At 47.6% G+C, this 24219-nt stretch overlaps 1 protein-coding gene across 1 annotated transcript in view; it reads left to right on the top strand.

The window, feature by feature from the left end:
• Window positions 1-6401: 6401 nt before the first annotated feature.
• The window catches only part of CFAP299 (cilia and flagella associated protein 299), an 816705-nt gene continuing 798887 nt past the window's right edge, over window positions 6402-24219 (top strand). The window contains exon 1 of the mRNA XM_030190588.1: window positions 6402-6550. Coding sequence (XP_030046448.1) covers window positions 6440-6550 — 111 coding nt within the window. The 5' untranslated portion in view covers window positions 6402-6439. The remainder of the gene's footprint in view (window positions 6551-24219) is intronic.

Raw genomic sequence — 24219 nt, 5'->3', positions numbered from 1 at the left:
GTGGTGTATAGTTGGGTACACTAGGTATTTGGTGGGCACTGGAAGGCTCACCATACTATATAAGGGAGAAGGGTGAGATGTGTTCCTGGGAGGTTTTATGTGACGTCCACAGCAGTGCTCTATAGGGTGCCCCACTGCTCTGCTGGGATGTCTGTGTGGCCAGTCTACTAAGAATATTGACTCCTCCTACATCTCAATGGCTTGATTTTGTGAGTTTTTCACTTGGATGTTTTTTTCTGAAAATGGACCAAAAAGATAAACACGCAGAACACAAGAGGCCATTTTCGGAAAAAAAAGTTAGTTATTTTGCTGTTTCGAAAATCACTATATGCCCTACTTGGATTCTAGACATTTTGAGCAAAACATCCAAAGTCGAACTTAGAAGTAAATATTGAAAATGCCCCTCCAGGTTCAGATTCTACAACCTTTAAAATGAAATCATTAGAGATGCGCAATCATTTTCTTTACAAAGGATACCCAGGAGACAAAGGATACTTGACTATGCGGTACCATTAGCTATGGTCAGAAAGGAAGATTCTAGACTGCCACGAGGACATTTCAAATATGGAACTTGCTCTGTATGGTCAGTAAACTTACAATGTAAGGAGTTTGCAGACAGTAACTACAGAATAAGGTTGCCAGAGAATGTGGTAAAAGCATTTAGCTTACTGGGGTTTAAAAAAGGTTTGGATAGCTTACTAAAAGAAAAGTCCATAAACATTTATTAAGATGGATTTGGGTTAAATCCACTGCTTATTTGTAGGATAAATAGCATAAAATGTATTGCACTGTTTTGGGATCTTGCCAGGTACTTGTAACCTGGATTGGCCACTGTTGGAAATAGAATGCTGGGCTTGATGGACCTTTGATCTGTCCCAGTATGGCAACACTTATGTACTAACTGTAAAAGTAAAGGTCTGGTTTATGTTGGCATTTGCCCTACAATTTGGTATATTGGTAAAATAGAAAGCGCATTTAACAAAAGACTTATTGAGCAGAGCATGATCAATATGATTACTACAAACTTTGGTATCACATTCCATTGAAAAAGGATACCCTTTTGAAAATTACAATTTTCCGGTGTTAACAAAACCTGAAAAGACTTGAAGAGGTGATGGCCTCTGTTTTCTTATGAGTAAGTTTTTAGTGATCAATATTGTTCACTAAATGGTCAGCTATTTTTTTGGTTATTTATTTATTTAGTTATTTAATACGTGGTTTGGGTCCCCCCCCCCCCCCCCCACACACACACACACAAGGGATTTGAGTGTTTTTATGCAGGTAGCCATCTTGTTTTTGGTGTTTATTACATTTTTCTAAATGTGTGGGGTTGTTTTGTTTTTGGTTTTTTTTTGCTATGTGCAAGTCGGGAATGTTTTGCCCTTCATGACTGTGCCCTTCTTTTTTCAAAACTATGCATTTATTTTAGGATTTTATTAACTTTTATTGTGACGGCAACAATTTGGCTGTATTTCAACACCATTGTAAAATCATCACTTTTAGGAGAGAGGTGAGAACTGAGATTTTCGTTGCTAGTAATAACATTCATCCAGAAGACATGATCCTGAGGTTAAGTTATCTATTGTCTTTGGCCCTGCAATTCAAATGAGAGCACAAAAGGGAATCTCCAGTTATATTTAATGCCCTTACTTCTCAGGAGTTATGTGAGAGATTGAAAGTTCTTACGGAGTTGTAAAGTATACCGCAACAAATCTGAAAAAAATTTGATATCTGCAGCTTGAAAGAGAATAGATTCATGGTTGCAAAACTGTTCCATTAAAATATCTTAGTAATAACGAAGCAATGATTGCATTAGGATGTATAGATTTCTTGCTAACAGGCGCAGGGAAACAGTGTACTCTTTTAATCTTCAGTGAGGTATCTTTAGCCCCAGGGACATAATATCCCCGAAATTCTATAAATGACGCTTAAAATAGTGGGCAAAAATGTTTAGGCACACACAATTTAATTGATGAGCCAATTAACTTCAATAATTGGGTGCTAATAATCAATTACTGGCACTACTTGGCTTAACTGAAATTTGCGCAGACATTTTTAGTTGTGTGGCTCCAAAGAGGGGGTATGGACCTGGGAAGGTCATGAGCGGATCAGGGGCGTTCTTACAATTTATGCATGCTATTATGGAATAAAGGGGATCTATCCCTAATTTAGGCGAGGATTTACACCAGGGTTTACTTGGTGTAAATCCTTGACCTAAAGTTAGGTGCTAAGCGTATTCTATAAACAGTGCCAAATTTTCAGCACCGTTTATAGAACAGTGCTTAGCACATTATTTTTTCAGCACCAATTCTTCAGCACTATTTATAGAATTTGGTCCTATATATATAGATCTTGAATAATCCAAAAAAATCTTCATTGTCTTGTTCAGAGATACCTAATAGACGTATGTTACAGCGTCTCTGATGGTTTTCCATGTCATCCTGTTTCTTAAGAGATGAGTTTGTTTATTTATTTATTTATTTACAAAACATATACCACCTATAACTAGGTGGTTTCCATAAAAACATTCATATTCAACCACAAATACAAAAACATTACTCAGCATCAAACAGCAGACTCATGTATAATTACCAAAATGCAGAAAGTTTTGTTTTCAAAATTTTTTAAAACTGCTTAAGGTGAGAGCATTGGCAAAGCTGGCCAGATAGTTCATTCCACAGGAAATTCCAGCTGATACAAAAGCCGAAGATCTTGTATCAGCATATCGCAATTGCATTACTGCATCAACAGAAATATGCAGTCGATTATGATCTTAACATACGTCTGGGATGGTACACCTGCAGTGCTTGCTTCAGGTTAAGATGAGGCAGAAGCAAACAAGCACCTTAAAGTGAATCCTTTGTGCCACTGGAAGCCAGTGTAGTTGCTAAAGAACAGGTGTCATGTGAAAAACAAGATAAACCCGCAATTGTTCTCATAGCAGCATTCTGGACTGTCTTCAATGCCTTAACTCCTGAAGCAGCCATACCAACGTACAAGGCATTGCAGTAGTCCAGTCACATCAAAATCATACTTTGAATCACACAACGGCAATCATACAAAGTAAGCATAGATTTTAATCTAAAAATCATATGTAATTGTTTAAAGGCACAAAACAACAAGGACAGCGGAAGAGAACCAAGATAGACCAGGCAACAACCACAAAGGGTAAGAGCACCAGAAAAGTTTTATTAGGACCCAACATTGTTTAAAGGCAGTCAGAACAACATTAGCAAACTGGGATTTCATTGTGAGCCTATGATCCAGCATCAACCCCAACAGTTTCATCTCTTTCTTAACCAAAACACTCATATCTCCCAAGCAAACAGTCTTAGCACACTCCTTCAATTCTTCCCATCCCACAATCATTACCTCTGTTTTCTGCCATATTTAAAACTAAACCATTCTCTTCCATCCACTGTTTCACTCCTACATTATATCTACTCAGCTGCAAATTTAAACTTTCTCCCGACTTCAATATCGGAAAACAAATTGCAGATCATTTGCATACACTCGATAATTAACCCCTAGTAACCGAACCATTTTACCCAAAGGAGCTAAATATATATTGAATAACAGTGCTGACAGGGCTGACCCCTATGGAACTCCACATTCAACATGTACAGATGTTGAAACCTGCAGTCCACTCCTCACTATCATTGACCTTCCCATCAAATATGAAGCAAACCACTGCAATACTCATCCTGCAACCTCTAAACCTTGAATCAAACGCATCAGAAACATCCAGGGATACTAGACAATAACATATATTATTATCATCCATATTTCACTTTAAATAATCTACAGTGGAAATCAACAATGTCTCAACACTATGAGTGCGCCTAAATCCATACTGAAAACATGGATGGGAGGGGAGGGCATGGAAGAGAGAATTGCTGAACATCCGTGGGAGGGCAGGGCGGGGGGACAGAGAATCGCTGGACATGGATGGGAAGGGAGGGCAGGGAAGAGAGAATTGCTGGACATGGATGGCAGGGGAGGACAGGGGGCAAAGAAGAATCGCTGGACATGGATGGGAGGGCAGGGGAAGGAGGAGACATACTAGACATGGATGGGAGGGGAGGTCAGGGAAGAGAGATTTGCTGGACATGGATGGGAGGGGAGGGCAGGGGAGAGAGGATAATCACTGGACATGGATGGCAGGGAAGGACAGGGGGCAGAGAAGAATTGCTGGTCATGGATGGCAGGGGAAGACAGGGGGCAGAGAAGAATCGCTGGACATGGATTGGAGGGGAGGGCAGGGCAGGGGAAGGAGGAGACATACTGGACATGGATGGGAGGTCAGGGAAGAGAGATTTGCTGGACATGGATGGAAGGGGAGGGCAGGGGAGGGAGGAGAATCAGACATGGATGAGAGGGGAGGGCAGGGGAGAGAGAATTGCTGGACATGGATGGCAGGGGAGGACAGGGGACAGAGAAGAATCGCTGGACATGGGAGGGGAGGGCAGGGGAGAGAAGAGACATGCTGGACATGGATGGAGGGGAGGGAAGACAGGAAGGAGATGCACATGGATGGGAGGGCAGGGAAGAGAGGAGAAATGCTGGAATTGGATGGAGAGGAGAGCAGGAGATAGAGGAGAACTGCTGGACATGGATAGATGGAGGAGTTGGCAGGGCGAGAGGAGAAATGCTGGACTTGGATGGAGGAGAGGGGAGAGAGAATTATTGTTTTATATAGATACAGAGGAGGGAAGAGAGGAGAAATGCTGGGCATGGATGGAGGGGAAGAGAGAGGAGAAGTGCTGGACATGGATGGAGGGAAGGAAAGAAAAAAAAAAAAGAAGATGCCCATGGATGGAGATGAGGGAAAGGGAAGAGAGGAGAAAAACTGCACATGGATGGAGAAAATAGGTAAAAGGTGGATCCATGTTATACCTCCTCCGGTCAATTCCACGGAGGAGGACCCAGCTTTTACTTATGGATGTATGGCAAGAAATGAAGAAGAAAGGAGGAAAGTAAAGAAATAAATGGAAAGGAAGCCCTGGAAACGGAGTTAAGGGAACAGATAGAGAGCAGCAGAATCAGAGACTGGGACCAATATGGATAGAAAAACAAAGTCACCAGACAACAAAGGTAGAAAAAAATCATTTTATTTTCATTTTAGTGCTTGGAATATGTCTAATTTGAGAATTTACATCAGCTGTGTTATTTTGCACTGAGTATACTGGAGCTGTAACAGCTTACATAAATTATTTATAATGAAAAAAAATCACATTTTTTTCTCCTATACTAGTATAATATTTTCAATGATGATGTCTGTTTATATGCGCCATGGCTGGTATAAGAGGTGTGGCTAACATAAGGGTGGAGCTATATGTGGTGACCCCAGCACCTTTTTTTCTACAAAAAAAAAAAGCACTGTTAATAGCTCTTCTCTATTCTGCACACTCCACTCCATCCTTCAGTTGCCGTTCACCAAGAGTGGAGGGAATGAAGGAGAAGGCTGTTATCTACTAAGTGAAAGCAGGGAGATCGTGCCCAACCGTGCCTAGCAATGTCTCACGCACGCACACCGAGGGGCTCTCGGGTCGGACCCGGTCCCTCTTCGATGGGGTTAGGGTTACCATTCGTCCGGATTTCCCCGGACATGTCCTCTTTTTGAGGGCATGTCCGGCGGATTTTGCCCGCACGCACGTTTGTCCGGATTTCTGGACAAACGTGGGCACGGGCGTGCGTGTGTGCATGCGTGCGGGCGTTCGGCGCTGTGGGTCTGATCTCGTATCCCCTCCCCTTCCCTACCATTTTCCCTGGTGGTCATGTTCCCTGCCTCCCTTGTCTATCATCCTTCTCGGTCGGCTGGGGATTCAAAATGGCTGCCGAGAGTTGTAGTCTCACGAGGTCGTTTCAACTCTCGGTGGCCATTTTGAATCCCCAGCCAAGAGCGAGGAGGATGCAGGCAAGGGCAGGCAGCGCTCCGGGCAGGAAAGAGGGGGCTCTTTCCTGCCCCGAAGACATCACTAGACCATCAGGGCTAGATAGTAAGTGAGGGGGGAGGAGGGTATGTGACGGGGGGGGGGGGGGGGGGGGGGGGGGGGGGGAATAGGGGGTGGCACGAGGACCTGAAAGGGGCGTGGCGGGGGCGGGGTATGGGAGTGATGGGGGCGGGGGGCGTGACGTGTCCTCTTTTTCAGAGGACACAAAATGGTAACCCTAAATGGGGTGAAACTGGCAAGGCAACTCATGCTCAAATCATAACAAGTACGGTCATTAGTCGCAAAGCGGACGCCGACGCTCGCTCTTCTGTCTTATTTTCTTTTTTGAAACATCTGGTCAGCACAGCAGTGGTCAGCGATTGGTGAAAAGAGGGAAGGGGCGGGGCTTTCAGTAGTTTTCTGGCTTCCTCGTGCCTCGCTCCTCCTCCTTCCCCAACCTCGGTTGCTAGGAACGCGGCGCGGCGGGTTCCTCATAACAACCCAAGATGGAGGAGGAAGAGGCCGGGTCAGCCGTGGACAGCCTCATCAGCCAGTTCAACACGTACGAGGATTTCCTGGACTCGCAAATCACCTCCTTGGATCTCTATTACTTGGAGGTACGCGCGAGAGCGCCTCCGTGGTAGTAGGCCACGCTTCCTTCTCTTTCCAGTTGCAGATTGCCAGGGAGGGGGTGGGGCTGGCAGTGATGACATCCGAGCACGAGGGCTGCGCTGCGTGTGCTGTGGGGTACGTAACGTACGTTGTTGTGTGTGCGCACGGATGCCTGGGAGTGGTTTAAACGGAGGTTGTGTGTCCATAGCGAGAAAATACATAGATTATATTTAAGTAAATGGAAAATTCCGAAGAAATCTGTGGTACATTGCTGAAAAGAGACCCAAATGGACTTCGAAACAGTTCGTGTTTGAGCAATGGCTTTCCTTATGCCAAGAACTTTTTGAGAAATATTTCAAGTAATGTGCTCTGTGTACCACATGAATCCCTCTTTCCCGCCGAATAACAAAACCGCATTAAGGGGGCCTTTTGCTAAAGATTTACTCGAGTTATCTGCAGGAGGGCTCATAGGAATAAAATGGTTCTTGCTGCCGATAACTCAAGCTAATGTTTAGTAAAAGACCCCTTTAAAAAACTTGAATGAAATCGAGTTGGCTTTGCTGGCTAACAGTTGATTTGGCTGCTGTAATTCAAGGTTTAAAATTTAGTTGTAAGAAAAATTATTTTTAAAGTCTTTTAAAACCTAAGGGCTGAAGTCGAGCACACATGGCCTATTAGAGCAGTAGGCTGGAAATGGGTGCAAGTCGAACTTCCCCCACTGACCCTCCAGTCACTCATATTCTCGATGCCTAGGTGCCTGTATATATCGATCTGCTATCTCTCCCAACTTTTGTTTTTGTGCCTCCATGCCTCGCCACCCTCTTCCCCGCCTGTCCCATTAGGCTGTTGACTTAAACCCTTAAAATCTTAGAAAGGTATTTGAAGGCAACAGTGTATGCCACAATAGTAGAATATTGAAGAAATTCAAGCAATTCAAAAGGACCTAACCACAAAATTTGGTCTTTTCTCAATTCAATTTAAGCTGGTAAGTCACAGTCCAATCTTCAATCAACTGCACACAATTTAAAATTTCATTGAAAGTAGTAGGCCTTTCAACAGCCTGCCCCAAGCCCAGCTCTTTCTAAAAACCTTCCCATTCAACAATAACTTCTGCAATTCCACATTCTGTTCCATCCCTTCTTCCTCCCCCAGGGACTGATAAGACTAGACCCCTTACCTGCTCCGGAAAACTGTTCTTCAGGGCGGCAGTGGGCCAGCAGGCAGCAGAGTTGGTCGGACGTCTAGCACAGGCATGCAGATAGTCAATTCTTTCAGGAGTCAGCGGGCAGGCCCAAAAAAGAATGTGGTAAACTTTGGTCATCCAGTCCCATCATGCCTTGCTAGTTGCAACTAGCCATGTCTTCCAGGAGGGGTGAGGGGTTTGGAGAGGGCTCTTCCAAGGTGCTATCGGCTGCTGCAAGGGGAGAGGGAGCTTCAGTGTCCAGCTGTGGGAGGAGGAAGGAACAGACAAGAAAAGCACTGAGGCAAGCCACCCAGCGCCAGCACCTCTTCTGTTAATGCAGGACCAATGCTAGTAAGAAGTGAAGCTTAACTGTAATGTTCTGTGGGCCGGGTGGTGTAATGGGCTCGGGCATTTGGCATCCTTTAGCACTGGCGCCCTGGACCAGAGTCTCACCTGGTCCATACGCTGAGCCAGCTGTGTTGGTAACCTTAAAAGTACAAAATGTGCACTATTGATGTTACAGTACCAAACGTTTAGGGGTGTAGCCAGCCCTCAAATTGTGGGGGTGGACTGGGGGGGGCAACACATTCATCCCTCCTCCTGCCCTTCCACACATTAAACATACCTTTGCTGGTGGGGATGTTGAGGCCCCACCAGCCAAATAAATACAGGTGCCTGAGCTTCTTAATGTAGAGATTGACTGCGTGCCTTCAGCCAGCTGATGCCGGGACTTCATGCACAAGAAGTCCCAGCATCAGCAGCTGAAGGCCGCTGACTTCTGCGTTAAGGAAGAAGCGCGAGGAGGAGGGGAGCAACTCAGGCACCTGTATTTGGCTGGAGGGGCTTCGGCATCCCTGCCTGCAAAGGTAAAGGGGTGCTGCAGTTCTGGAGGAGGCCTGAGCCCAAAGTGGGAAGGACAACCCCCCCCCCAGGGCCCCCTGTGGTTACTGCTGAACATCAACTCGGAATGCGGGGTTGTGCAGAGAGACTTATTGCAGGGCTTCATTTGCATAAGTTAGTAGTAGCTGAAAGGAGGGCTTAAAGTAGGACCGTGTGCAAAACAAAACTCAGTTTAACTACTAATGCAATAGATGCAACTGGGCGGTAGTTGGCAAGTTCGGATGTTTTTTTTCTTGGTATCTTTTGGGATTGGGGTGAGCAGGATATTGCCATATTCCTCAGGGAAGAGGCCTTATTGGAGCATGTAATTTATATGGGATGTGAGGTCTGTAATGAAGCGATCAGGGGCGGAGTTTAGTAGGTAGCTGGGGCAGGTATCCAGTTTGCAGTGGGTGCTGGAGAACCTTTTAATCGCCTGGGTGACTGTTTCGATGTTGAGGAGCGTGAAGTTTGACCAAGTTCGGTCTGCTGGGTATTCTCCCGGGTTAGAATCCAAGCTATTAATGAAGTTTTCGGTATCAGTGTTGTTCTGAGGTAGAGTTTTGCGTAAATTTGTGATCTTTTCATAGAAGTAATTAGCGAGTTTGTCGGCAGAAATATGGTACCGGAAGATTGGAGGGTGGCCAATGTAACGCGGATTTCCTTAGCGTATGCAGCAGATGAATCCAGGAACTGTTGGGTTGTGTTCATCTACCAGCAGGTGGAGATGGAGATTACTCTTCTCTCTCCTTCTCTGCTCATATCCAGCAGATCGCCAAGACCTGTCGTTTCTTTCTTTACAACATCCGTAAAATCCGCCCCTTTCTTTCCGAGCACTCTACCAAAACCTTCATCCACACCCTTGTCACCTCTCGTTTAGACTACTGCAATCTGCTTCTTGCTGGCCTCCCACTTAGTCACCTCTCCCCTCTCCAATTGGTTCAAAACTCTGCTGCCCGTCTCGTCTTCCGCCAGGGTCACTTTACTCATACTACCCCTCTCCTCAAGTTGCTTCACTGGCTCCCTATCCGTTTTCGCATCCTGTTCAAACTTCTTCTACTAACCTATAAATGTACTCACTCTGCTGCTCCCCAGTATCTCTCCACACTCGTCCTTCCCTACACCCCTTCCCGTGCACTCCGCTCCATGGATAAATCCTTCTTATCTGTTCCTTTCTCTACTACTGCCAACTCCAAACTTCGTGCCTTCTGTCTCGCTGCACCCTACGCCTGGAATAAACTTCCTGAGCCCCTACGTCTTGCCCCATCCTTGGCCACCTTTAAATCTAGACTGAAAGCCCACCTCTTTAACATTGCTTTTGACTCTAACCACTTGTAACCACTCGCCTCCACCTACCCTCCTCTCCTCCTTCCTGTACACATTAATTGATTTGATTTGCTTACTTTATTTTTTGTCTATTAGATTGTAAGCTCTTTGAGCAGGGACTGTCTTCTATGTTTGTGCAGCGCTGTGTACGCCTTGTAGCAGAAATGCTAAATAGTATTAGTAGTAGTAGTGAAGGCAGTGATACCAGACGGTCAGCTCCTCCTTCACTTCATTATATCTCTATCTCTAGCAGGTGGTAGACGGTGTCTCTGCAACTCCCGGATTCGTCTCTTGGGCTTTCTCCTGGGCCTTTTGGCCAGTTGAGCTTAGGGGGTATTTGGGCTGTGTTCCAACTTTAGGGGCATACCTGGTGGACTGGATCCCTGCCTCACCCTGTGGTCCTTTTCTTCCCAGAGTTTGGACTGTTGTTTGGACTGTAACCATCCTCACTAAATAAAACAAAACAAAAAAACCTCTAGTCCACAACAGACCTCTGTTTGCTGCTGTTATCAGCTGTTTAAAATAAAAAAAAGAGCAGTTTGGGACACAGGCTCTGTAACTGCAACAGGGAAGCAGGTTGCTAAGGGGACCTTGGGGGCAGTGTCTTTAGAGTCGCTGTGTGTGTGTGTAGCCTGCTGAGCAGGTTTGGTGGCAGTCTTGCCTGGGAGGTCCCGCTGTCGGCGGGAAGTCTGGCTGCGCGTCTCCAGTGAGTGCATTTTTTTCTGGCATTGGGGGACACGCGGTATTGGCAGCGGAGGCCACCATAGGAGGTCCGTATTCTGAGCAAGCATTGGCAGCAGTGGGGAAGTGTGTTATCGGGTGCACAGAGGCACAGGCAGGCACCAGGGATTTCTTTCTCTCAAAACGGAATTCCCGCTCTGAGGTGTCTGGTGCACGCGCCATTTTCTTTTGGCGCCAACTGATGTGGCTCCTGCTTTTCGGCTGTTGGCTGCGATGGCGGCTTCGCCTCTGCTATGGGGGACCCCTTCAGGCTTTGTACCATCCTCTCCTGATTTGGAGGAATTGTTTTGTGCTCAGATTTCTTCCTCCTTTTTCTCTACGTACACTGGTTGAAGTGGCTTTTGCTCCTTCGGCATTTGTCTGTAGCTCCCCCCTTTTGAGGGTTTCTTCAGGTACAGTAATAGTTGCGGCATTCTTGCGGGCCAGGTGGGTGCAAGCACACCCATATCTCGAAGACTGGCTTATCCGTGCTCCTTCACAGCTAAGAGTGTTCCCGAGCTACGGATACGGTCCTTGGTCTACTGCGTTCTTTAGGTTGGGTGGTCAACCTTCAGAAGTGTCATCTGGTGCCAACCCAGACTCTGGTGTACCTGGGAGTGCTGTTCGATACCCGGAAGGGCAGAGTCTTTCTTCCATAGGCGCGCCGGCTGAAGCTTCACCGGCAGCTTTCCTCTCTCCTCCAGGTCCCGGCGCTAAAGGCCTGGGATTATGTTCAAGTCCTGGGGTCTATGGCAGCGACATTGGATGTGGTACCGTGAGCCAGAGGTCATATGAGGCCGTTACAGTGGTCCCTGCTCGGCTGTTGGTCTCCCCTGTTGGAGGACTATGCGATTCGGATTCCTTGGATGGCACGCGCTCGCTTTGCCATGTGCTGGTGGCTCATGTCAGAGAATCTTGAACGTGGTATGCCTCTCGCAATTCCGGATTGGCGAGTAGTGATGATGGATGCCAGCCTTTCAGGCTGGGGGGGGGGGGGCTCACTGCCTCGGCCGCACGGCACAGGGCGTCTGGTCTCCGCTGGAATCCCATTTGCCAATCAATCTCTTGGAGTTACGGCCGATTCGCCTTGCACTACAAGCTTTTGAGGGGTTGGTTCGGAACCAGGCGATACGAGTGGTGGCATATGTCAATCGTTGGGGGGGGGGGGGGGGGGGACCAGAAGTGCTCATTTCACAACGGAAGCCTCTGTCCTCTGCCTTTGAATGTACAGGCAGATTTCCTCAGCCGGAATCGGCTGGATGTGGGGGAGTGGGAACTCTCCCAAGCAACTTTAAAGGACATCACGTCCCTTTGGGGAGTTCCGGTGATCGATCTGATGGTACGCTTCTTGAATGCCAAAGTGCCCTGTTTTTTCAGCAGGGGCAGGGAGTTCAGGTCCGAGGGCATAGACGCTCTACTTCAGACGTGGCCGCAGGAACTTCTTTACATGTTTCCTCCGTGGCCCATGATTGGCTGGGTGGTCAGCAGGATTGCGCGGCATTCGAGAGCAGTGATTCTAGTAGCCCCGGATTGGCCCAGACAGCCTTGGTACACGGATCTCATTCGTCTGCTGATAGACGATCCGTTGCCCTTGTCGAAACACCCCGATCTCTTGGTTCAGGGTCCGATTGTCATGGAAGATCCTGCTCCCTTTGGGCTTACGGCTTGGCTATTGAAAGGGTGCGCCTCAGACGTAAAGACTATCCCGAGTCTGTGATTGGTACCATGTTGCAGGCGTGCAAATGTTCCACTTCTTCCGCCTATGCGAGAGTCTGGCGAACATTTGTCTCTTGGTGTTCGTTGTCAGGGATATCAGCGGAATCAGCTCCGCTCATGTCTGTCTTGGCCTTCTTGCAAGAGGGTCTCGATAAGGCGCTGTCCTTGAGCTCTCTGATGGTCCAGGTTGCGGCCTTGGTAGTTTTCGAAGCCGTCTCGGCGGTTGCTCGTTAGCTTCTCATCCAGATGTGGTTCGTTTTCTTTACGGCGTCAACCATATTAGACTGCCTCAGGCTCCCGTGTTGCTGGAATGGAACTTGAACTTGGTCCTGCGGGCAATGCAGCGTCCTCCTTTTGAACCTCTGAGTAGTGTGCTTGAAGGATCTTAGTCTGAAGGCAGTCTTTCTGGTGGCGATGGCTTCCTCTAGAAGAGTGTCGGAGCTCCAGGCTCTGTCGTGCAGGGATCCATTTCTTCGTTTTTCGGAAGCAGGGGTGTCTATTCGGATGGTTCCTTCCTTCCTACCAAAGGTGGTGACTCTCTTTCATGTTAACAAGGAGGTGGTTTTACCAGCTTTCACGCAAATGGACTATCCTAGTGATTATCAGGTGTTACGGTGTTTGGATGTGAGGCGAGTTCTGATTCACTATTTGGAAGCGACTAATTCCTTTCGTCAGTCGGACCATCTTTTTGTGCTGTTTGCTGGTCATTAGAAGGGTGAAATGGCCTCCAAGGCCACGATCGCCAGGTGGCTTCGGGAGGCGATTGTGTCGGCTTATCTGTCCATGGGGAAGTCTCCTCCTCTGCAGGTATGTGCGCATTCTACGAGGGCTCAAGCCACTTCCTTTGCAGAGTATAGGCTGGTTCCATTGGAAGACATTTATAGAGCAGCTACTTGGGCGTCTGTACACATGTTTTCCAAGCATTACCGTCTAGATGTTGCGGTGTGTCAGGACGTGGCCTTTGGTTCTTCTATGTTAGAGTCCAGAGGAGTTTGGTCCCGCCCTACTTGAGGACATCCCACAAGTCTCTGGATTGACCTGGAAGGTCAATGGAAGGTAAAATCAGTTCCATATCATCATGCTGATCAATCCATAGACTGGTGGGTTGTGTCCATCTACCAGCAGGTGGAGATAGAGAGCAATCCTTTTGCCTCCCTATATGTGGTCATGTGCTGCCGGAAACTCCTCAGTATGTTCTCTATCTCAGCAGGTGGTGGTCACACACAGCAGCAGCTCTGGCTAGGCCTCCAAGCCTAATTTTTAGGTTTTGTTGAGTGCCTGGGGTTGAGGGCTCTTCCTGAGCAAGTGCAAACCTGGTGGTGCCAGGTCCCTCCTTTTCTCCCCCCTCCCGCTGGCTCCGTTTAAAAAAAAAAAAATTTTTTTTGACGTCCTTAAGGGCGTTTATTTCGACGTTTATTGCAGCTACTCACTGGGACACCAGGTCGTTACAGCTCGGAGCGGAAAGCAGGTAATTTTTACCTTTTTGTAGCGGGCAGGGGGTTCCCCGATTGATCTCCACGTGGCTGATGGCGTCGGAGGGCGAGGGCACAAAGAATCACTCCCCGGACCGCGTGTGCGCGTCTAGCGGGGATGCGGGGGTTTTAAAGTCGTCTTCGCCCTTGTTGGGTGTCAGTTTGGAGGCCGGTCAGTGTCCCGGTTCTTCCTCGGGTGCGGCGGTTTTTCCCGCCATAAACGCCCATCCCCCGCTGCTCGCCTCCGCCATCTTGGCCGGCCACGCTGCTCGGACGGCTTCTTCTTGGGCCGCCCTTGAGGTGGGAGACGTTAATGCCATGGCCGCCCTTCATTTGGGCGACGGCAGAAAAGCGGCTAAAGTTAAGCGCCGTTCTTCCCGCGCGGCTCCTTCACGGAGTGTCGCGCCGGACGCCATCTTGGATGCGCAGCATGTTTCTCCCCCGCTCTTGCGAGCGCCGGTTGAGGGTGCGTCCAGGGCTGTGGCCCAGGCTGCTGAAGTGCACAGTCTGGGGGGTTTCTCCCCCGAGTTTATTTTGCTGCTGCATCAGGCCTTTCTTATGCAAAACGCTGCCCCTTCTCCCTTGTCCGATAAAGGGGTTGAGGCCCCCGGAAGTAAACACCCTCGGGTGGATTCCCAGGCCTTAGAGGACTCTGTTTCCTCTGATGTAGATGAGGGCAGCGTATCTGAGTTCTCCCAACGGTCCTTTGGGGATTCCTTGGAGGAGACGGATTCCCGCTCGGATGGAGCGGATGACCCCTCTGCAGCACGGATCTTTCGCTCAGAGGATTTGCCCAACCTGTTAGTGCAGGCCATGAGCAATTTGAAGATTTCCTCGCCAGAGGACGTCTCTCCCTCAGCCCCTGTTGGCTCTGCCATTATGCTGGGGACGAAGCGCCCGCCTAGAACCTTCCACGTGCATGATGCCATGCACACCTTAGTTTCGGCTCAATGGGATGTCCCGGAAGCGAGCCTCAAAGTGGCTAGGGCTATGTCCCGCCTCTATCCTTTGCCTGAAAGTGAACGTGAGGCCTTTATTTGGCCTACCGTGGATTCTTTAATCACTGCGGTGACTAAGAAAACGGCGTTGCCGGTGGAAGGTGGCACGGCCCTAAAGGACGCCCAAGACAGAAGATTGGAAGCGGCTTTAAGGTCGTCCTTCGAGGCGGCTGCCTTAAGTTTGCAGGCCTGAGTTTGCGGCTCCTATGTGGCCAGGGTGTGCCTGACGATGGTGCAGCGGGCTTCCCCCTCGGATCCTTCCTTGAGGGCTGATTGGCCGGCCCTGGAATCGGGCTTGGCTTATTTGGCAGACTTACTGTATGATGTCTTGAGAGCCTCGGCTAAAGGTATGGCTCAGACAGTCTCTGCGCGGCGCTGGCTTTGGCTGAAACATTGGTCTGCGGACCACGCCTCTAAGTCCCGCCTGGCTAAGTTGCCTTTTAAAGGCAAGCTGCTCTTTGGGGTCGAGCTGGACAAAATCGTGACCGATCTCGGCACGTCTAAGGGCAAGAGGTTACCAGAGGTCAGGGCTCGGGCCAGTGCTCGCCCCGGTATCTCCAGAGGACGGTTTCAGGAAGCCCGTCGGTACCGCCCGGGCAAGTCGGGCTCCTCTGCCCCCTCTTCCTTCAAAAGGAACTTCTCCCCCAAGCAGCATTCCTTTCGCAGAGACCGCCGTCCCGGAGGTGCGCCCTCTGGCCCTCCCCCAGGGTCTCGTACCCAATGACGGGGCCCTGGTCCATGGCCCAGTGCAGATTGGAGGACGCCTGTCCTCGTTTCTGGGCGAGTGGACCAGGGTAACTTCAGACGCTTGGGTGCTGGAAGTCATCAGAGACGGCTACAAGTTAGAGTTCTGCCGACCCTTAAGAGACGGGTTTGTACTCTCTCCCTACAAGTCTCCGGTCAAAGCTGTGGCAGTGCAGCAGACCTTGGACAACCTGATACGCCTGGGTGCGGTCGTTCCGGTGCCAGAAAATCAAATTGGCAAGGGACGTTACTCCATTTACTTTGTGGTACCAAAGAAAGGAGATTCTGTCCGGCCTATCCTCGACCTCAAGGGGTCAATCGGGCCTTGAAAGTGCGGCACTTTCGCATGGAGACTCTCCGCTCTGTTATAGCGGCAGTGAAGGCAGGGGAGTTCTTGGCTTCCTTGGACTTCAAGGAAGCGTACCTGCGTATTCCCATCTGGCCTCCTCATCAACGCTTTCTGCGTTTTGCAGTCCTGGGCCGACACTTCCAGTTCAGAGCCCTCCCTTTCGGGTTGGCTACTGCTCCGCGGACCTTCTCCAAAGTAATGGTGGTCATCACAGCCTTCCTGCGAAAGGAAGGAGTACAAGTCCATCCTTATCTGGACGACTGGTTGATCCGAGCCCCCTCTTATGCAGAGTGCGGCAAAGCTGTGGACCGGGTGATTGCTCTTTTGAGCTCCCTGGGGTGGATCATCAACTGGGAGAAGAGCCAGTTGCGCCCGACTCAGTCCCTGGAGTATCTGGGAGTTCGATTCGACACCCAAGTGGGCAGAGTGTTCCTGCCGGACAATCGGATTGTCAAACTTCAGGTTCAGGTGGACCAGTTCCTAGTAGCCTCTCCTCTTCGGGCTTGGGACTATATGCAGCTGTTGGGCTCTATGACGGCCACGATGGAAGTAGTGCCCTGGGCCAGGGCTCGTATGAGACCACTACAACACTCTCTGCTGCAGCGCTGGACTCCGGTGTCGGAGGATTATGCTGTGCGCCTTCCCTTGGACCCAGCAGTGCGCAAGGCGCTGAGCTGGTGGCTGCAGACAGACAAGTTGTCTGCAGGAATGCCTCTGGTGACCCCGGAGTGGATTGTCGTCACGACGGACGCCTCTTTGTCGGGCTGGGGAGCCCTCTGCTTGGGAAGGACAGCGCAGGGGCTCTGGTCTCCTGCAGAGGCAAAGTGGTCTATCAACCTCCTGGAACTCAGAGCCATTCGGTTGGCGCTTTTGGAGTTCATCCCGGTACTGGCGTTGAAGCCAGTACGGGTCCTGTCGGACAATGCCATGGCTGTGGCCTATGTCAACCACCAGGGAGGTACCAAGAGCGCCCCTCTAGCCAAGGAGGCCATGAATCTATGCCAGTGGGCGGAAGCTCCCGGAGAGTGGCAGCTATCTGCTAAGGCGTTCTTGGACATCACGAAGCGCTGGGGCCAGCCGAGCCTAGATCTGATGGCGTCATCGGCCAATTGCCAAGTGCCGCGCTTTTTCAGCAGAGGACGGGACCCTCGATCCCTGGGAGTAGATGCTCTTCTCCAACAGTGGTCGACACAGGAGCTTCTCTATGTGTTCCCGCCCTGGCCCATGTTGGGCAGGGTGCTAGACCGGGTGGCAAAGCATCCGGGCCGGATAATCCTGGTGGGTCCGGACTGGCCCAGACGTCCCTGGTATGCGGACTTGATCAGGCTCTCAGTGGACGATCCTCTGCGGCTGCCAGTGGAGCAGGGCCTGTTGCATCAGGGTCCCGTGGTGATGGAGGATCCCTCCCCCTTTGGTCTTACGGCCTGGCTATTGAGCGGCAGCGTCTGAGAAAGAAGGGCTTCTCAGACAAGGTCATCGCCACTATGCTGAGAGCGAGGAAGCGCTCTACTTCTACTGCTTACGCCAGGGTTTGGCGTACCTTTCCAGCGTGGTGTGAAGCAGGCTCACTTTCTCCCTTCACTGCTCCAATTTCTTCAGTGTTGGCGTTCCTGCAAGAAGGTCTGGAGAAAGTCCTGTCGCTCAGTTCCCTTAAAGTCCAGGTAGCGGCTCTGGCTTGCTTCAGGGGCCGCCTGAAGGGTGCTTCCCTGGCTTCGCAGCCAGATGTGGTGTGCTTTCTCAAGGGAGTTAATCACCTGCGCCCTCCTCTGCACTCAGTAGTGCCTGCGTGGAATCTCAACCTGGTGCTAAGAGCCTTGCAGAAGCCGCCTTTTGAACCCTTGTCAAGGGCATCTCTGAAAGACCTGACGTTGAAAGCAGTCTTTTTGGTGGCTATCACTTCAGCCAGAAGAGTTTCCGAGCTCCAGGCACTCTCATGTCGAGAGCCCTTTCTGCAGTTCACTGAGGCAGGAGTGCCTATTCGCACAGTGCCTTCTTTCCTGCCCAAGATTGTTTCTCGCTTCCATGTGAATCAGCAGCTCTGTCTCTCTTCCTTTCGTAGGGAGGACTACCCAGAGGAATACTCTGCTCTCAAATATCTGGATGTGAGACGAGTCATCATCGGATACTTGGAAGTGACCAATGATTTCCGGAAGTCGGATCATCTGTTTGTCCTGTTTGCAGGTCCTCGTAAGGGTCTGCAGGCTGCTAAGCCTACAGTGGCAAGATGGGTCAAGGAAGCCATCGCAGCAGCTTATGTGGCCGCAGGGAAGGTGCCGCCTATCCAGCTGAAGGCTCACTCCACTAGAGCTCAGGCGGCCTCGACGGCAGAGGCCGGGTCCGTCTCCTTGGAAGAGATTTGCAAGGCGGCAACTTGGGCATCGGCCCATACCTTCTCCAGGCATTAGCGCTTGACTGTGGCTGCTCGGGCGGAGGCCCGGTTTGGAGCTTCAGTGTTGCGGTCAGGGATTTCTATGTCCCGCCCTGGGTGAGTACTGCTTCGGTACATCCCACCAGTCTATGGATTGATCAGCATGATGATATGGAAGGTAAAATTATGTATCATACCTGATAATTTTCTTTCCATTAATCATAGCTGATCAATCCATAGCCCCTCCCAGATATCTGTATTGTTTATATTCTGGTTGCATTTCAGGTTCAAGTTTAGTCTTCAGTTCCTGTTCAGGAGGACTTCGTGTTCAAGTTTTTCAATGGATTCTTCAAGAGTTGAGACGAATTTGTGTTACAGTGAGCTGCTGCATTCCTCTTCCCTCCGTTTTACGGGGCTGGATTGAGACTTAAATTCTGCCGGCGCTCCCTCCCGCTTCGTGCGGCAGTAGGGCAGCTTTGTACCCCTCCCGCTTCGGCGGTGTTAGGGTCAGTCAGCTCCTCCCGCGGTTGCAGGATAAGCCAGATCCCCCCGCATCGGCGGGTGTGGTGTCCCTCCCCCGCTCTGCGGGGATGAGCTGGACGGATTCCCCTCCCCCACTTGTGTGGGGATGAGCTGGGTTAATTCCCCTCCCCCGTTTCGGCGGTGGTGAGCTGGGCAGAGTGTCCCTTTGTGGGTGTAATTCTCTAAGTGCTGAGTCCTGCGGATGGAGCTTGGATATCGACATACTGAGGAGTTTCCGGCAGCACATGACCACATATAGGGAGGCAAAAGGATTGCTCTCTATCTCCACCTGCTGGTAGATGGACACAACCCACCAGTCTATGGATTGATCAGCTATGATTAATGGAAAGAAAATTATCAGGTATGATACATAATTTTACCTTCTTACCTGATAATTTTCTTTCCATTAGTCCATCAGATCAATGCAGAGGCCCTCTCTGGGGTCCGTACGCTTTTCTGTGGTCGTTTCGTGTTTGGTTAATTGGTTCTGTTCACGTTCCTCTGTTAGTCTGGGAGATTTGGGGGGGGGGGGGGGGGGAGATCTTTCTTAAATCAGCAGCTTTGGAGGGTTTTCCCTCAGACACAGGTTTTCTGTCTTGGTCTCGTCAGGTTGCTCTCAGAGAGGCAGGAGAGTTTAGTGTTTTTCCAGGATGCGTTTCTGTTACTGCTTTGGTATCATTCATACTGAAGTTAAGCTGGCTGCACATGCCCAGATATAGCAAACTGCTCTTTGAGCAGGGACTGTCTTTCTTCTATGTTTGTACAGCGCTGCGTATGCCTTGTAGCGCTATAGAAATGCTAAATAGTAGTAGTAGTAGTAGTCGTTCTCTCTATCTCCACCTGCTGGTTGAGGGACATAACCCACAAGTCTCTGGATTGATCTGATCGGACTAATGAAAAGAAAATTATCAGGTAAGAACTAATTTTACCATACCCATCCTAAGTTCCTTCCTAAGGTGTTGTTTTGTATTTCCACCTTAACCAATCAATTGTTCTGCCAACATTTTTCCGAAAACCTCTTACACTGGTATCGTCATGTGGGATCATCAATGATTGTCTCTTTATACACAGTGTCTGAGTATATGTTTTTCCTTGCTTAAAATTGAACTTTTCACATCAGGATCACCTTGGTTTCATCCTTTTTTTCATCTTAGAAAAGGCCATAGCTTTTTTTGTTATCTTTTTCTATTTTCTTAATTTTTTGGCTTGGCCATAGTCTTCACTAGCACTAGAGATTGACACGGGACCCACAGTAACTGTGGGGATGGGGACAGAGCCCGTGAGGACATCCCCGTGTCACTTTCTACTTTGATGCCTGTTAATAAACTGGACTGTTATTTATGTTTGATGCACATGGCAATATTTTTATTTTTTGGAAAAACAAGCAAGCATGCTGGCCACAGCTAGAAAAATTTGCATGGTGGATCGTGTACACCATAAGAAGACATCTTCTATTGCAGGAGGGACTGTGGAAGACAGGAGAGCTAGATTGAATCCTGAGATTGTTGATGACTTCTTATTTATCCACAGATTAAAAAATCATAACAGTGCTTCATAGAGCTTATTTCTTCTCTCTGGGGCATACAGAACAGGATGTATTTTGTACCCCTGGACATTTTGACATGGTGGATTAGGATTCCTTGGGGTAATAGAATCAGCTATTGTTGGGGTTGGAAGGGTAGAGGGTAATGGTGGTGAGAAGGTTTATTATAGCTTCTCGTTGTTTTTCTATTTGTAATTTATATACAACAGTTGCACAGCATATTGTTCCTTTTTATACTTTAATAAAAAGATTTAAATATAAAATCATAAGTGTTCGAGGCTTCTGCAGATGAGGACAAAGCCCACAGGACGGGGATGGAGATAGGGCCTGCAGGGACGGGATGGGGGACAGAAACAGAACCCATGGGGACGGGGACACTTTTTATCCTTGTGTCATTCTCTAACTAGCACTATTAGGTGCATTTTTAAATGTGAGTTGTTCAGTTTTTGCTGCAGCTATTTTTTCAAACAGTGTCCCAGAAATTGAAGAAACCCCAGTGCCTTTGGAAAATAAGGGAAGAGTGGCAAGACACTATCGCCTATTTTTACTAAGTGGCGCTATGGGTTCGTTAGTGTTTTTAACACACGTAACTCGTTTACACACGTTAAACGCTAATGCGCCATAGAAATGTATACTTAATACCAAACACAGGGTAAATTCACAATAATTAGTCACATATGTTAAATATCACTACCACTTGACCAATACATTATTTTTTTTCTTTTAAACACACTACAAACACATTATTGTGTGCATTAAATTTTACAGTCTTTATTATGAAAACTTCACTATCTAACAATAAAACATTCCCTGCCAGACAGTATCTTCTCCATATAGTACATTCTACAAAATTCTCATCCTCAGTACCAATAATAAAAAAAACAGCTGTAACTCTTTTCCCAGTGTTCCAAATGTTCCAAGCTGGTGACCTGTTTCACCTTACAATTCTCGCTCTTCTCCTAAATCGGAGACATCACATGTTGTAAAATGTAATGCACACAATGTGTTTGTAGTGTGTTTAAAGTAATGTATTAGTCAAGTGGTAGTGATAATTAACATAGAAATTTATAGGCGTGTTAGCGTTTAACGCGCCTTAAATTTAGAGGCACGTTAAAAATGCTATCGCACCTTAGTAAACATACCCCTATGAGTTATCTTTGTGTGTCAGGACTGATCACAACATCCCTGGCTGTGCCACATAACAAAAGATGATGCCTAGGGGTCTTCATGGATGTCCAAAAGCAGAAGGAGAAGCTTTTTGATTCAGTCAACTTTGGCTCAATGGCCTCGGCATTGGAAACATTGTTTTCCAAAGAACATAGAGGATGCTTAGTCATCAGTACCTCTGGAGATCAAAAATCAGTAGAAATAATCAAGACCGACTATCACCGGTCCCATCCAAAGAAAGTGAAAGATTCCTTTGGTTTGGCTGTGGCATTCAAGGATTCTGATGCTGAGAATTCAGCAAAGGTGAAGAAACAGAAAAGAAATAGATTTTGGTATCTGCCATTCCATTTCCCAATCATCCCCACAGAGAAGACCACTTATTCTTGACATTTGGGTGACTCCAGCAATTTCCAAGGATCAGGGTTCAAGTCATCAGTGTTGCTCAAAGTACTAGGTCAAAGTGCTTAAGTAAAAGTAAAAATAAATGTATATATTAATACTTAAGTAAAAGTAAAAAGTACAGTGAAGAATGCATTAAAACATGTACTTAAGTGAATGTAAAAAAAGTATTGCCTAATATTATACTTTTTGAGTAAAAAGTAAAAGTACCGCAACTACAATGAATGCAACTATTGGTAATGTTTTTATGCCAATGACTTTATTGCTCTACAACTCAATCCACTTTGCTTTTAGTAAAACTAGGGGCCCTATTTACAAAAGCATGCTAGCATTTTGAGCATGCATTAACAATGTAGACACCCATAGGAATATGATAGGCATTCACATGGTTAGTGCGTGTGATGGGCATCTACATGGTTAGTGCATATTAAAAATGCTAGCACGCCTTTGTAAACAGGGCCTTAAATTTCTGTCACTCATGCGAGTGTGCTTCTGAATCATTATTAAAAACAGCACAGCTAAAAAGTGTTCAACAACTGTACTATCAGGAAGTGGATTGCTCAGTCTGATAAAAAGTTCCTTCAAATCAGACCAGACTGCAGTAATACTGATGACTTATGACTGGGTGTGTAAGTCAAGGGAAACTCTGTCTGAAATATTTGACATCCGTATAGCAAAGAATACTTTATCTTCATCATTCCTACCAATATATGAGATTCCCCATAAATATATTGAAGGGTTTTTTTGGATCATCAGAAGGTGGGTAAATTCCAATTGTGTTTCATAAAGAACACCATATTCCATCAGCAGTAATACTCATCAGTCCTTTTATCAATTTTATAAGTTTTTTTTCCTAAATTTATTCACACAGTCCGGTTTAACTAGCATCTCTTCACTTTTAAATAGTCAAATTATTTCCTTCACTTTAGACAGTTCAACATTAACTTTTATGTAAGCAACCACTTATATTCAGATATGCAGATTCTTTATTTGGGGAAAATCCACTATTTTCTTGACAAAGGATACCCAGGAGGCAAGGATACTTGACTATGGGGCTCATTTTCAAAGCACTTAGCCTTCCAAAGTTCCATAGGTTTCTATGGAACTTTGGAAGGCTAAGTGCTTTGAAAATATGCCTCTATGAGGCATATTTTCAAAGCACTTAGCCTTCCAATGTTCCATAGGTTTCTATGGAACTTTGGAAGGCTAAGTGCTTTGAAAATATACCTCTATGCGGTACCATTAGCTGTGGTCAGAAAGGAAGATTCTAGACTGCCACGAGGGCATTTCAAATATGGAACTTGCTCTGTATGGTCAGTAAACTTACAATGTAAGGAGTTTGCAGACAGTAACTATAGAATAAGGTTGCCAGAGAATATGGTAAAAGCATTTAGCTTAGTGGGGTTTAAAAAAGGTTTGGATAGCTTACTAAAAGAAAAGTCAATAAGCTTTTATTAAGATGGATTTGGGTTAAATCCACTGCTTATTTGTAGGATAAATAGCATAAAATGTATTGCACTGTTTTGGGATCTTGCCGGGTATTTGTGACCTGGATTGACCACTGTTGGAACAGGATGCTGGGCTCGATGGACCTTTGGTCTTTCCCAGTATGGCAATACTTATGTACTTATGTAAGAAAACAAGTTCAAGTGACCAGCCAAAACACAAGAGTAAGACCTCCAAACAAAGTTTTATTGGGACCCTACGCGGTTCATGTTTCGGCAGAAAAGCCGCCTTCAGGGGTCGATAAATCATCTGTTGAACATCAAACTAACTTTGAGTGCTAGGAAAGCATGAGTATAAGGATGCTGAGTCCGCGAAAAGGAGACGCAGCTAAACCAAACAAGTAAAAAAAAAGTGGCTGGTCACTTGGACTTATTTTCTTCCACCCTGTGTTTGGTTTGCTTGCTTTACTGTGGAAGGAGTGGACTCCCTACTACTACTATTACTATTTAGCATTTCTATAGCGCTACAAGGCGTATGCAGTGCTGCACAAACATAGAAGAAAGTCAGTCCCTGCTCAAAGAGCTTACAATCTAATAGACAAAAAATAAAGTAATCAAATCAATTAATGTGTACAGGAAGGAGGAGAGGAGGGTAGGTGGAGACGAGTGGTTACAAGTGGTTACGAGTCAAAAGAAATGTTAAAGAGGTGGGCTTTCAGTCTAGATTTAAAGGTGGCCAAGGATGGGGCAAGACATGGGGGCTCAGGAAGTTTATTCCAGGCGTAGGGTGCAGCAAGACAGAAGGCGTGAAGTCTGGAGTTGGCAGTAGTGGAGAAGGGAACA

The sequence above is a fragment of the Microcaecilia unicolor genome, chromosome 2 (assembly GCF_901765095.1).
Source record: "Microcaecilia unicolor chromosome 2, aMicUni1.1, whole genome shotgun sequence".
Lineage (NCBI taxonomy): Eukaryota > Metazoa > Chordata > Amphibia > Gymnophiona > Siphonopidae > Microcaecilia > Microcaecilia unicolor.
Note: the sequence above shows the minus strand (reverse complement) of the source record. Positions and strands in the feature narration are given on the sequence as shown.